General features: G+C 39.6%; 3 protein-coding genes across 3 annotated transcripts; 1 reads left to right on the plus strand and 2 right to left on the minus strand.

Moving 5' to 3' along the window:
- Positions 1 to 1,231: 1,231 nt before the first annotated feature.
- On the minus strand, positions 1,232 to 5,550 carry LOC133905436 (vacuolar protein sorting 38-like). Its single transcript, XM_062347205.1, has 6 exons — positions 5,178 to 5,550; positions 4,650 to 4,856; positions 3,939 to 4,119; positions 2,829 to 2,983; positions 2,356 to 2,586; positions 1,232 to 1,599 (listed from the first exon to the last, which is right to left on the minus strand). The coding sequence occupies exons 1-6, from the start codon at positions 5,403 to 5,405 to the stop codon at positions 1,483 to 1,485; spliced, it is 1,119 nt and encodes a 372-aa protein (XP_062203189.1). The 5' UTR covers positions 5,406 to 5,550; the 3' UTR covers positions 1,232 to 1,482.
- A 2,578-nt stretch (positions 5,551 to 8,128) lies between these two features.
- On the minus strand, positions 8,129 to 10,421 carry LOC133904226 (protein sym-1-like). Its single transcript, XM_062345686.1, has 7 exons — positions 10,060 to 10,421; positions 9,847 to 9,934; positions 9,243 to 9,337; positions 9,040 to 9,112; positions 8,804 to 8,896; positions 8,624 to 8,710; positions 8,129 to 8,490 (listed from the first exon to the last, which is right to left on the minus strand). The coding sequence occupies exons 1-7, from the start codon at positions 10,332 to 10,334 to the stop codon at positions 8,410 to 8,412; spliced, it is 792 nt and encodes a 263-aa protein (XP_062201670.1). The 5' UTR covers positions 10,335 to 10,421; the 3' UTR covers positions 8,129 to 8,409.
- Positions 10,422 to 11,499: 1,078 nt separating this feature from the next.
- LOC133905335 (uncharacterized) lies at positions 11,500 to 13,596 on the plus strand. The gene is made up of 4 exons (XM_062347105.1): positions 11,500 to 11,729; positions 12,323 to 12,445; positions 12,962 to 13,064; positions 13,234 to 13,596. Exons 1-4 carry the CDS (start codon positions 11,635 to 11,637, stop codon positions 13,480 to 13,482), a joined length of 570 nt encoding a protein of 189 aa, XP_062203089.1. The 5' UTR covers positions 11,500 to 11,634; the 3' UTR covers positions 13,483 to 13,596.
- Positions 13,597 to 15,251: the final 1,655 nt, after the last annotated feature.

Raw genomic sequence — 15,251 nt, forward strand, 5'->3', positions numbered from 1 at the left:
ATATTTTCCAACACACGTTGGAAAAGAATTTGGGCCGGTATTTAATACTAGTTTTATGCCTAAAACCGGGCTTCCATACAGTCCCTCGTTTAATCTAGGAACCAAACACAGCCATGAGACGAGGAGCCTCCAGGCATTATTGACAATCTCCTTGCCCCGAAATTTCATGTAAATGAAGCATTACAAAGTAACTCATTTTTTCATCATATAAACTAGAGCTGAAAATAATTTTAGAAATTAGTTCATCACATAATAAGAATATTAGTGAATTTTTCTAGATTTTTGGGAGTTTATTTGAGACACTAAAAATTATTACAAGTTATAAAAGTAGTCTTTTTTGAATAATTTTAGTTTTAAATATACAAAGGATTTTTTGGTGAATCCAATTAAAATGGGTTGCACATGGATTATGGAATATGTAAAAAAAGTTTTAACATTTTTGGAGTAACAGAAGACCACCGTTTTGAAAAAGAGGAAAAACGAAATTCAAACTCACAGTTGTTACTGTTCACACGCGGTACAGTTCATTTTCGGAGTGTGGTGTGCCGAAATACGGTGCTATAGTTCATATTCGGCACACCGTGTGCCGAAATACGGTGCTACAGTCCATATTCGGCACACGGTGTGCCAAAATACGGTGCTACAGTCCATATTCGGCACACGGTGTGCTAAAATACTGTGCTACAGTCCATTTTCGGCACACGGTGTGCCGAAAATTGTGCTACAGTGTCATTTTCGGCACACCGTGTGCTGAATATGAGCTACAGTGCCATATTCGACACATATATTCGACACATGGTGTGCCGAATACGGATGCTAAAATTGTAAATACGCTAACATATTGTATATTTCGGTAAATACAGTCACGTATATTGTCTAATTTTGGATTTTTGCCGCCCCGATGCCTATGAAAAGCATCTCCGCAACTTAGAGTTTTGTGCCGCCTCAGATTTAGTAGAAAACTTTTTTTGTTATACCACAGGTCAGAGTCACACGACTGGTTACAAAATTCAAAAAATGATTCAACCATAGACGAGGATTATCCCCACCCAAGCTAATATCATACTTTGCTAAAACATATGCTACCGAATTACAATCGTGATTACAGTAAAATACTCTGGCTTCGGTAAAGTGTATCGATATGATGTGCAAGCCCGCTCTTAGGTCAAAACTCAAAGGGTATCAACCAGGGATGCACTTTCAAAGTACTATTACGAAACACACTCCTACAAAAACAAAAGTCTGGAAGGAACAAGCAGCTCGTCTTGCTCACTAACATCTCAAATTTATTCTCCACATTTTTCCTGTACACCTGGAAGTGAGAACATTTTGCACCAACAAGTTGATTTGCTCGTTTACTAAAGAGCAACATGTACTCTATTGTGTCATGGGAAAACAACGGTGGCTGTTAAAAATAGCACCAAACCGCATCTGCACTAAACTCACTTTGAACTCCAAAACTGTTTTAGGGTCACAAATCAATCAACTAGAAATGTATTGTTGTGACTGGATGATCGTTGTCAGCTGCTTGAGGTTAGCTAATACATGTCTCGGCCCAAGACTTTCAGCACCAACATAATTCAGAAGTTGTTCAATATCCTGCGGGAACCACAAGCGATAGGTTAACGTCTAAAACGAAACAATACCAAAAAGGGATGGAATACAAATGTACACTTGTGGGAGTTTTGATAACCACAGATTTCAGATGGTTACAATATTCAACAGAAAATTTTGGCTAAAAAACATGGAACAACTCTGCATTTATCAATTGCAGTTCAGGCTATTCTAGAAAAAAGGACTCCCAGTTACCTATATTGTTGAATGTTGATCAGAATTTCAGGTTCCATGGATCGCTAAATTTTTTGTTGGATTATTTGTTCCTTGCAGCTTCATAGTAGTCCAGAAACATGCAAACATCTTCACGAGCTGACACTTTTGGTACTTCTACAATGTTCTGTCAAATTCACTTAAGATTGATATTTATCCTAAACTGAGCTATTTCTACTCATTCACCCACTCAAGTACCCAAAAACAATTATATTCTGCTCGGATTAGGATTCAAAACCACCTATTTGTCTATTTGAAGCTGAATCAAGATTCAAGGGGATTAACAAACAGACATAGGCAGGCCTTTCAAACCATCTTTGATAGCACTAAAAATGTTTCTACCTTCTAGTGACTTGGGGACAAATTTCCAGATTAGGCAAACAGGGCAACAAGAGGAAAACATGTATATTTTTCCTTAGTTCATTTTACATCATCCTGATTCTGTGATCAACAACAGTGCTAAAAAGTAAGAGCAATTAATTAGTGCTCACTTTACAAAATAAATACCCAAATAGCAAGGAGACCAACCTTGTTCAACAAGAATATTGCATATGCTGATCTTGTTGACTCCTGGCCATCAAAAAATAGAGGGAATTCCGTTGTCCTCATGCTTGTGCTCAGAGGGACAGAACTTACTACTGAGGTTATAGATGATGGCTCAACTGAAGACGCATGATCAAGAACATATGACCGTGAACCTCCAAAGCGCAAAGCATATCGAAGAGGTACATTGAGATATGATGCAATGAGGGAGACTGCCTATGATTCAAAATAAACAAACGGTTAGGTCTATCATTGTAAAATAGTACAAATCGAAGAGCAATGTTAAGTTATACATCCACCTAATCTGAATATCTCTTCGTTCTAGAACATAATAAAATATAAACCAATCAAAATTCAAAATACTGAAGAAACGAAAGTAGAAGAAAATACAAATGAATGGTGAAATCAACTTTCATTTGACAATAATTAATCAAATTAGATTATACATAGTTACATACATGTGCAGCATATCCCAGAACAGTAGCAGATTTCTGAAATTCTGTCTTGTCACTGAAGTAGCCGATCTTTTTCACAGAAAGCTTTGATAACTGTAGACCCAATATGGCCAAAGATCTGTTTTGTGAGCCATTTGACAACATTGATTCAGCATTGCCTGAAAATTGTCTGTAGCATTTAAGTTTCTACAAAAAACATTAAGTTTACCATTTCAAAAAGAAGAATATTAAGACAGATGAACTAGTAGCAATAATTTTAGAGATCTAGTTCTCTATCCATCAAGTCTGACAAAAAGATTAAAAGTCTTCATGTTTCATATGCATCTTCCAATGTTTTTTTAGAGTGCAGATTTCGTATCCAGGGGTTCCAGCATACCGATTAGCAAATTCAGCATGCTGCAGTGTTTCAAAAATTCATTCAAAAAACATGTACGTAGTACACACAAAGTTAAGTAAAGTAAACCTGCAAAAATTCAATTTCAAATTCATGCTAGATGTCAAGAAACAAAATAGACAAGCAGTAAGTCTGCATTGTTCATCATGTGCTAGCAGTACCCCTTGCGTTATTTGAATCTCAATACCAAAGATGAATTTGAAGTTGAATTTTGCAGGTTTACTTATCTTCATGTGTATTATACACATGAGTTTTATGGAATTTTTTTAAACATTGCAACATGCTAGACTGATCGTATTCTCGCTAAAGAGGACGTCGGATACCCTGGTCACCAACCAATTTCCCTATTTTTTAAGAGAAATTTTTTAAACAAGCCAGTGAACTAGCAGCAATAGTTCTCCCCATCGACTTGGGTGATTTTTATTATCAACTGTACTGTCTTACTAGGAAATCACTACCAGACATGAAGTCAAGCTTTGTACAGCATTGTAGCTTAGTCATCACTTTAGCCTTTCTTTGTTAACAACTGTCATCATGTGCCCATAATTATAATTATTATTTGGCCATCAGCTAGCCTCTCTTATTTTTAATTAAGATCCGCTACTGTACACCAGTAATATACAATATTTTGATTTGAAAAATACAGCCATAGCATTTTATAGAGAGCATGTATACTGAACTGAAAACCCTTGAAAGTTGCGATGCAAAAAATGACATACTTGTTTTGATGTTGTTAGAGGTTAGGACGGCCTTGTCATCTGGAGATTGTTCATCCAAAGGCCGCACAGGATATGTCTGAGCAACTTGCGTTATCATATGTTGTTGTCTCATCCGCAACTTCTGTTCCAGATTTTTAAGGCGTCCATGACCATTTTCCCCTGACAGCAATTTTTTAGCTTCCTATAACCACAAAATAAAATGTTCTGGTAAGACTAGTGGAATAGAACAGCTAACTCATATCCAGTTTGAATGCATGGAAAAAAAATCTTTCCTAGAATCAACATCTTGAGAATCCAAATGCACAGAGCAATACATTTAAGACAAGAGCACATCTTACACAACTTTAGACAAATATATTAACAAAATGATTATTACTTACATAAGCATCTTTTGTTTGTACTCAAAAGTATCTCAAGGAAAATATTAAAATACTTGCTTCAGTACCCTTGCATATTTCATAGCCTTTTGTTAGTGAGAGGATTCTTTGAGCTCAAAAGGGAGATAAAATGTAAATGAGCAGTATTCAATAATCTCATTGATGTGTGGGGCATTTATGGCTTTAACAGAGACTAGAAAGTAACCAGTTACAGAATAGAACAAAAGCTTACTAAACTGTGGTTTTACTATATTAGTATCTAGGAACTGATAACGTCCACAAAGAAGGGACATTGTGCAACCATTTCTTCGTGTCTCATGCAAATATCGAATACCTCAAGTTTACCGCGTGCCGCGCCAAGAGTCTCGCTTGCCACTGACAACGTTCTAATCTTGATGCAAAGCTGTTCCCTTCGATCGTCAACATTCTCGGATAATTTCTTGGTGCGCATCTTCAAATCCCCAATGTGATCACCATGCTCTTGCAGTCTCTGCCTCATTTCAGCCAATTCATTATCCTGCTGAAGGAATGCCCTCCTTGCCTGTCCATAAACATGTTAATAGTTAAAGCTACAAGCCAAACGTCCAGAATGACTCCATAGATACAAATTCAATCAGCCGCAGGGCTTCCTTTCGTGAAGAATTGGGGATGTGGGGTTTCCTTTTTTTTTTTCTCACATTCCAAGAACAATCAAAGGTAGGGGAACGAATAATAGAAATCTTCCCAATTCAGGATCAAAAGGACACCAAGGATCAGACTATCCGTATGTAATGGGAATCTAAAGCACACAAGATCCGGATCCGACCATTCCACTACGAAGCAAGGAGCGACACCTGATGAATCGACAAAAGTTATTAATTACCTCTAGTGCGGGCTCGAGGCGTGCGGCGAGGTGCGCCTTGCGGTCCCTGGCGGCTTGGAGCGCGGCGGAGAGGCTCCAGAGGCGCGCGAGCTCTTGCTGCAGATCCTCCCAGTGGAAGACCTTGGGCGCGTCGGCTCCTCGGACCTCGCTGGCCGGCAGGAGCACCCACCTGTCGTCCTCCGGCGGGGGAGGGTCAGGGGTAGCGGACGGCGGTCCCGGATCCCCCATCGCCGGCGATCATGACCGCGGGTGCGGGGCTTCGGGGGGAGGAGCGAGCACGGCGTGGGTTCTGGGCCTTGTAGGTATTGGATGCGTGGCGGAGCAGGAGATGATGCTTCGTCCGTCCGTCGTCTGCTTCCTTTCCGGCGACTGCTTTTTCAAGCCCATAGGAAGCAGGCCCACGGCCCATTTCTATTTAAACTATTTTACTACGAAACAGCTATAAAATACTTACACTGCTTTTATTTTATGCCGAAGATTTTTAGGCTGCTTTTGGGCTGGGCCGAATATTTCCTACCTCACTTGGGCCATTTCTTTCATCTCTTGACACGAGGCTCCCCTCTCTCTTTCCATTGTTGCACGGTCGCTATATTAATCTAGTTAATGGGGTTTTTATATTTATGTCATTATAAATATCATAGTTTTGATATCAATAAAGATGTCAGGATGGTTTTCCCTAAAAAATATTACGAATTTGAAATGTCATTACCCTTTCGGTACTTAGAAAAATATCATTATAAGAGAGTGTTTGGCATAGCTCTAACTCTAAACTCCGCCATGGATTTAGGTAGAGCTCTGTCAAACACCCTAACTCCACTAATTTCGGAGCACCCAACTCCATGAAGCAGGGTAGGTTACAGTTTATTTTGATGGAGCAGCAAAATAGGCGTTCCACACATTCCACTTATCACAGTATCCATAGAGTTAGGGGTAATTACATGTAATTGCCATTGGGGTAACCCCTAGCTACCTTGCCGCCCCAAGCTCGTACCCCTTCGCTCCCTATCACCCCTCTTGCATCCCATGGATCACCTCCTCACGTGGACCTTAATCCTGACTCGCCCCGCGGCTCCGCCCTCCACGTTCCGCTTCCGCATCTCCCACGTGCTCTCGCCCAAGGTGGAGTTCATCGGAATCAACCTCTCAGAGGAGTCCCCTTCCTCCGCCTCCTCTAAGCAGGAAGCGTGGGTGACTTCGCGGCACCGATATGGATGTGGCACATGGAGGATGCTATCCACGGGTGCTGATGTGACTCCGCGGCACTGATGGGGACGCCGGGAGGACCTCCTCGGCATGGCCATCTACATCGTGAGGGGCGCGACGGTTATGATGGAGGAGGAGGCGATGTGCTTCACCACGCCACGTTGGTGGCCGTCCGTGGCGTACTTTGTGAAAGGTGAGGTGGATCAAGCTAGCATCTTATTGGGGTTGCGAAATGCTTATGTAAATGCATGGTCTTGATTCGTCAGTGAAGCATTGTAATTTCGAAATTATTACAGAGGGAAGGTTTGGAGTTGTACGGGGAATTTTGGATTCTTATCTGTACAACGAGCTTAATGCAGTGCTTTATATGCTTGGTACAATATAGACTACCGTGTGCAGGGCGTATGATTAGTTTGTTTAGGATTTCAAATTACTATTGAAGAATCGAAGTGTTTGTTCCATATTATGAGAAGAGGCATTCCAACATTCCAGCTCACATCTCCCCCATGCTTCCGTGTCAAGGAAGGTGACCATTTCATCATCGGCCAGTGCAGGTAATACTTACATGCGCTCATAACTTGGTATCTCACTTGTGAATCAAATGAACACTATGTTAGCCTTCCAACATTCACCTACAGAATAGAACTTCTGTCGTGCTGTGAAACTTTTGTTTCAATTCACTGGATAGTCTTTTGCCAAGGGAATATTGTTCATTGCTGAAGTATCATTTCTGCAATGCAACAGGCCCCTGTCAAAGACTGAGGTTCAACGTCCTGAAAGTCATTCCAGCCGGATCCACCGGCGGCAGCGGTGGGAAGAAGGCCTTCACTGCAGCCTGTGCTTAGACACCGGTCCACGATTAGTCTTTAGAATGGACTTTTTTTTTCCGCTTATCCTGCTAGGTTTCTGTTTCGACCTATGATTTGGAGATTGTTTCCCATCAAAATGAAGTCTCGTCGACTGAACATCAATATGTGTATTTGTACATCTACGATTTTTTATCTTTCCAAATAACTAACTAAAAGATAAAGACGAGGACCTGACATCACAAGTCATCCACAGTGTTGCTTTTAAGGGTGGCAGAAAATAAGTCCACACAATAATGGACATGGAGTAACAAAAGCGCACAGAAACAGATCAAAGCGACTCCCATAGCTGGTAAAAAAAAATATGAAAGGGAAGTTCAGAGGCATATACAATGCCTACAATGACCTCTCTTGTGGTTTTCGACATCACTCAGAGACAGTCACAATACTACAAGTAGTACATAATAATACTGAGCGAATATAATATACGTGAGGATTATCTCTGTTAGTGTTTATAAAGTAGAGTTCAACAAAACCTTCACTTCGACATAAAGTTGCACTTCATGCCAAGTCTTAATACAGTGCCGGATGCAAGGATGAGCAGACCTCTTCCTAAAAAGAGGATGAATCAACCTGGATTTCCAACAAAAATACATTGGGCAGACAAAGACTAGACCACTAATGCAGCTACTTCCCTGATTCATGACTTCACATAATGCGCAGTTGTTTAAACGACATGTTGTGATGCATCAACCAACAGATGTAATGCCTATGGAAACAAATGTCTACGGTCTGGCAAGTCCAGTGCAACAAATCCTCCCCTCACAATAAAGCAATAACAAACATAACAGACGGCACATTCGTCAAACTGAACTAAAGAAAATATAGTTAGCCCGCCTCGGAATGGAACATTAACTTGAATTGTACTGGCTGCCCATAATATAACCATGAAAGAGTAATATGCTTATGCATTACTGTAAATATACATATTCTGTGTTCTTACTAAAGTTGCTCAAAGGAGATACCAATGAATGATTAATAACCACATCCATACAGGCATAAACCATTTCAGAAAGGAAAAGTTCAAGTAATAACCCTGAACCTTTCTTGGTTATAAACACAGGCAAACTGCATTGGCACGGAGTGAAAGTGATGCAATCACTTCAACAAAACTAACATAAGAGATGGAAACCTGGGTTGTTGTATCTACCAGACGAGATTACCTATTTCACTACAACCTCCTTGTGAGCTTTAAATGACAAAATCACGTTCCATGCGAGGGCTACAAAATTGGCAGCAAGAACCTGAAAAAATTGGGCAATAATTTAGGTGAGATCAATGCATACATTATGCTAAGATTAACAAAAAGAAAAAAAACACTTTCCAGAGTGCTAAACACTATATTCTAAAATATTGTTGACATGCATTTATATATACCTGAAGCTTTTGCGGGACGAAGTAAAAATTCAAAAACTGAAATGGTATCCACAATTGCCAGTTTGCCAATACTGATGATAACCATTCCTAAATAGTATAACAAAAATTAGATAGCAGTAAATGAGAGCATACACATAGCATTGTGGTATGAGAGAATCTATAATAAAAGGTTCGCCTCACCTGCTTAAGCTTTGGCACTACAAGAGATGGATTTCCCTCCAATGTGACCAATAAGCTCATAAAAACTCCAATGAAAATGGGAGAGAAAACAAACTGGACAGAAGGAGCAGGGAAAAGATATGTTAAAGAGAAATACAATAAACGTAGAAACAAGGTAGAACAGCACATGCAAGAAAACAATATAATTATCATATCGATCCTTGTGGTTGGGAAGGAGAAAGGGACAGAATGCAAACCTGGTCAAGTAAAAGGCGAGCTATTGCACCTGATGCTCCGCTGATAGTCACTAATTTACTCAAATACAAGTACCTGCATGTGGAGACTAATTATTAAACAAAGAGTAGCGTGCTGAGAACACTGACTACACTGACTAGTGACTACTGATAACCAGACATAGACTAATAAATCAAGAGCACTTTTGCAGCATAGACAAGATTACCAGACATGTAACGTTGGTCCAACCAGGACAAGTCCCAGGAATGTGAATACAAATGTTCTCTTCAAATCTAGCTTCGGCGCTCGATCAATTACAAGCTGAAATATAAACAAAAGTAGACATATATGTTAGGTAGCAGTAAACAACATCAAAAAGCAATACCTATAAACCAAAAACAATTCAGTGATCCATTCAAGCAAGGTTTCATAGCGGAACTGCAGACGTTTATTGTCAACTACAGGTTCAGAAGTCACATAAGTAGCAAATACAACAGTAATGGATTAAATGGTAAATATATGAAGAAAATCAGTTTAATTTTTACAAGCATCTTTAACAAGATTCCATAATACTGTCAGAAAATTGAAATGGCAAGCTTATGTTCGGACCTCTGCAGCACTAAACTTCTCTCTGACCTCGACAAGGCTTGGCTATGCGTTAGCCGTTCATTGTGCAGGACTAGGAAGGTCTAAAAGGGGTATCTAAACAAGGGGCCATGCTTCGAAACCATGGTTCATCAAATAATTACACACATTACCAATTTCACTTGCATTGTATAAGATCGAAGCAGAATGCTGCAAATATAACGTTTGCAGTGAGAACTAGTCACCTGGCAGATAAGGTCCCCGGCTAGAGTTAGGATAGCAGAAGTAATCGCCTTAGTTACCACCGGATTCTTATCAAGAGCCATCAAATACCTGCCATGACACATTACAATTTCAATATGAGCACGCCTGAATCCTTACTAATTTCTTGGCAAGGAGCCAGCAGTTGCACTTGCACGCAGAGCACAAGAATAAGTACTGACGCGGAACCGAGTTACCATGCCAAGAGCCGCCAATCTTTTGCGCCTGCGCCGGCACCGCCTCCCGCTGCGGCGCCTGCGGAAGCGGCGGCGGAATTGCTGCAGCAGGAGGCGGCATGGAGCTGTTGGAGGCGTCCGCACTTGCGCGGGTGGGTGCCACTGCCAGCTGGGGCGGAAAGGGTGGCGGGTCGGGGAGGAAGAGCGAGGCGGTGGTAGTGGAAAGGAGACGTGGTGGGCCTCGCGGAGATGGGACGGGGCCCGAGGAGGAGGGGGAGGGCGGCCGCCATCGCCATGGCTGCTGCTGCTGCTGCTGCGATGGAAGATGGGTAGGGGACTAAGGGGAGGGCCTAGGTTTATGAAGCACACTCCCGCAGGTATTTGATGACGTTTCTCCCTGCTGAAAGCGGGAATACGTAGGAGTAAACGTACTTAGAGCCTTTTTATTTTTATATTAAAAAATCAAAAAATTGCAAAAATATATGTTCGTTTAAATTTTTTTACATAATTAAGCTATTATCGCCCGCTGAATCCTTTACACCACCAAATTTTTAGAGAGTTAGATCACAATATCCTTTACACCACCAAATTTTTTCTGAACAATTATAAATTTGTTGCCCATTAAAAATGCGACAGGTTTATTTTCTAAATCTATTCTCATTGGAAGGGGGATAGATGTATGTCGCATCTTTATTGAGCAATAGTAGTCTAGTTCTGTATTTTTTTTAAATAGATATCTATTTTTACAATTTTTTTATTTTCAAAATATAAAAAAATCAACTTACTTAGTGAGCTCATTTGGGACCCTCTTTGCGCCCCATTGACTTTCACTTGACCTAGCTACGAGGACACAAGCGAAAACGATCCATCCATTTCTCACTGGCGGTGGCGCCACGACCTCCACCTCTCCGATGAGCAGATCTTGTTCGAGGGCCTAAGTTTATGAAGCACACTCCCTTAGGTGCTTTACGTTTCTCCGTGCCGAAAGTGGGAATACGTAGGAGTAAACGAACTTAGAGCCTTTTTATTTTTATATTTCAAAAATAAAAAAATAAAAAATAAGTATCTATTTGAAAAATTACAGAATTAGGTTTTATCGCTAGCTGGATCCTCTACACTATCAAATTTTTAGAGAGCTAGATCATAATATCCCCTACATCATCAAATTTTTTTATAATAACTATTTTGATAGTGTTTTAAATTTTTAGACAATAGAATGCAATTTTTTTAAACCTGCTATTTGTTGGAAGGGTGATATATTTATTTTTTAAATATATTCCGTTGGAAGGGAGATAGGCATAACCTGTCGCACTTCTAGCGGACTATAAGTAGCCTAGTTCTATAAATTTTTTAAAGTGGCATCTATTTTTACAATTTGTTATTATTAAAATATAAAAATAAAAAATTCAACGTACTTATTGTGCTCATTTGGGCCCTCTCTCCGCGGCCCATTGATGTGCGCTTGACCTAGCTACGAGGAAGACAAGTGGGTCGGCGACGCAAGCGAAACGATCCATCCATTTCTCACTGGCGGCGGCGGCGCGGCCTCCACCTCTCCGACGGGCAGATCCTCGGAGCGGACCGGGGGTAGGGGAGATGTCGTACATGCGGGGCGACCTGCTGACCAAGACGCGGAAGCTGGTGAAGGGCCTTGCCAAGCCTGCACCCACCTGGCTCAAGGCCATGGAGGAGTCAGTGCACTGCTGCCCCCCTCCCCTCCTCCTCCTCTCTACCTCCCTAGCTGTGCCTGTGCCATTACGCTTGCATTTCTCGATTACTCTTACCGTTATCGCTGCGTTTAGGATCAGATGCATTAGTGCCTCTGCTGCGCCCAGCCGTTGATGGTTCTACTAGGTTTGCTGGTTCTGTGAATGAAACTCTACGAGCAATCACATAGGGTTCAATTGATAGCTCATCCATGGATCTATATTTTATAATGTTGTAAGTGCCATGATTCTGTGCTGAAACCGGTGTATCTTGTGATAAAGTTGATTGGTTTCTAATTGCTTTGTCATCAAAACCCTGAACGCCATGGTATTGCATATAGATGTGATTCTTGATTATAGTCTCTGTTGTCAAAGGGTATGTGTTATTTTGTTTCGTTTGGTTCAATTGTGCTACATTGTGAGTCTGGATATTTGTAAACTGAGGATGCGGTGAATTTATCTATGCTTCATAATTATTTCTTTCAAAGTGTTATTTTATTTTTCTGTTATAATCTTTCCATTTTTCGTTCTTCATTCTACTTGCTGATCTTTTGTAACATATGAGGCTTGTTGATTAGGGCACCTCCGGTGACATTTCCTCGCACCGATGGGAAGATCAAGAAGATTGAGATGCCAGAGGATGTGTACGTTAAGAGGTTCTTCAAAAAGCACCCAGATTCACTCTACCATGATGCGATCAAGTAAGACACCAGGTTTTTGGAGGGCTGGACGAATTTTTTTATTGTTTTCCTGCTTTATTAACACTATTCTGTTGAGACATCGACATGGATTCCATTTCCACTGTACATGGTTGTTCTAAGACTTGCTTTGCCTCCATACCAAAGCCTGATTGTACCTTTCAACTTATGAACACCGTTACATAACGTACATATTAGTGAAAAAGGCTGTTATTTGAAAGATGCACACAGATTAACAAGGTTCTTAACTTGTTGGTTAGTGTTGTTCCTTTGGAAGCTCTAGTATTAGTTTGGTACCATGGCTTCTACCTTCAGCTTCTATCTATAGGCAGCCAGTTCCCTTTTGATGGTCATGTTTGCTGTTTGCCAACCTCTTGGTAGCTGCCTCATTTCCCTGCTACTGATGGCATTACCTTTTTGGTTCAATTCTTTACAATATTTTCTCCCTGTTTCTTGTATTTGACTTTATTTCAATGTGTCTTTTGAACACAAAATGTTATACCTGTCCAACCTTTTCAGGATAAGTGGATTTGATCCACCACCAGCACGAGTTTTTGCTTGGCGCGTCTTAGAGTTGAAAGAGCAAGGAGTCAGTGAAGATAATGCGATGGCTGTAGCAGATGTAATTATCCTCTCCTAACTATATCCTTCTGTTGTTTTATCAAATACCCTTAAACAGATAATACTATTCTGGGTTCCAGTCTATTTAAATTTGAAGTTATAAAGTTGTACAAGTTTGAACACTAAGTTTTATTAGATATCTGTTTGTATGACCATCATCCTTTTTATAGATGGAGTATCGAACAGAAAAGAAAGCAAAGAAGAAAGCATACAAGGAACTGAAAGAAATTGCCCGCAGTGAAGGAAAGAGACCACCCCCAAATCCATACCCAAGTGCCATCAAAGAAATACAGGCAGAGGAAAAGAAGTATGTTATGGATCGTTTCTTTAACCCAAAGGTAATTGAGATTGCGAATAAGATGAAAGAGGAGAGAGATCTGATGCTTCAAGATAGAGCGGCATCAGGTCAGTGGCGGTAGCTGGTATCAGTTGTACTGGCCGACTATGCATCGTTGTTTATGACATCGTCCAACTGGTATTATAAAAAATAATGGATGCGTATTTGACATTGATATGGCAAACAAAAAACTCATGATCTTTATGCATGTTTTCTGAGATGGTTGATGTGCTTAGAAATGCAATATTTGTCCATGGTACTTTGTTCCTTTGTGGCCTTATTTCCCAGTATCCTCTTTTCGGAAAAAGGTGAATCCAGTATTTTCATAGAAGTTCGTGAGTTTCTTTTTCCATTCTGCTATAATCCTAATAGCTTGATGCTATATGGATGGTTGTGCTCCACTGTGCACAAGCATGACTGCACGAGAAAAGCTGTTGATGTTAAGGAGCCTTAATTTGCTCATACTATTTAGTTAAATGATTAAATTATATTGAATGTCATATCTTTTCTACTGTAGGAACTAGCCATGTTGGATCATATTTCCGTGGCCTACATAGGAGATTGTCTATTTTCTAACGGGAAAAGCTTCTCAATAAACTAATAAATTGAATTGCATTTTGTTTCCTTTAGAATTTTTTGCTCAGCTGATAAAACTTGATCAAATCAGCAATTGCATTGTGATATGTTGGCAGGATGTCACTTTCCTTTTTCCCTTTGTATGTTGTCCATGCAATTTCTGTATATCCCTGTGATGAACATTTTAGTAATCTGAGCGCTCATTCAGTTGGTGCTCCCTCCTCATCACTCTGCGGGAGGTTGAAGGAACCAACATTTCTATATACACTGTTGAGATTTGGCGTTCTGAGGGATATGATTGAGTTGTTGATTACTCTACTTCACATTTGATACATTTTTTATTCTCTTCTTTAAAGAATCGCATGTGATCCTTTTTTTTATCTTTTATCTTTTTGCCTTCTTGATTTGGTTTTAGTTAGTCTTTTGGTGCTAATTGTTGCAAAAACTTCATGCTGTACGTAAAATATGATACTACGTTTTATCTCCAGCTTTGGCTCAGGAAGGGGGCCTCGCAGATGACTATTTTTATATGACGTATGCTATGCGTGTGCAACATAGAAAGGAAGAAAATACTTAACGTACAACTTAATTGTACAACTGTATTACCACTAGGTATCTTGAGCTCATTGCTTTATAAGTATGCCATCACCTAAGTGATTGGAGACAATAGAGTAGCAAAATAAAATTTTGTATTGATTTGTGAGATATTTACATATTTTTACGTGTTGTGTTGAATGGATACGATGAATGGATATGTTTATTAGAAAGACACTTCTTCTCAATAGATATACCTCCTGTAATTGACTACATGACTAACACATAAAAGAGTATTCGTAACACTCTTTTTTGATTTATTATTCCAGTCGTAAACTCTTTATTGAAAATCTCCTCTAAAATCTTGTGAGAAAATATAAGAAGAAAATAATATATTGATATGTTATTAAAACTTATTTAAAATCTAATGAGAAAAAGAAAATGATATGGTATATATTGATTATTGCTTTATTGGAAGTTCATATGAGAAATTTAGTCAGGAAAAGCTTATTGGTGAATTTAAAGGATAATAATTATCTATGATCATATTAAAATCTTTGAAAATCTCTTGAGAAAATAGGAGGAATAAGTTAGATATTGTCTTATTAAAAATTTATATGAGAAAATTTTGAAAGGGAAAATTCATAAGCGGATTTAGAGAATAATAGGTATGATATGTTAATGAAATATATGTTTGATATCTTCTTTAAAAAATCTAGTAGGAAAAATAGGGGATATGAC

This window comes from Phragmites australis, chromosome 22 (genome assembly GCF_958298935.1).
Source record: "Phragmites australis chromosome 22, lpPhrAust1.1, whole genome shotgun sequence".
Taxonomy (NCBI): domain Eukaryota; kingdom Viridiplantae; phylum Streptophyta; class Magnoliopsida; order Poales; family Poaceae; genus Phragmites; species Phragmites australis.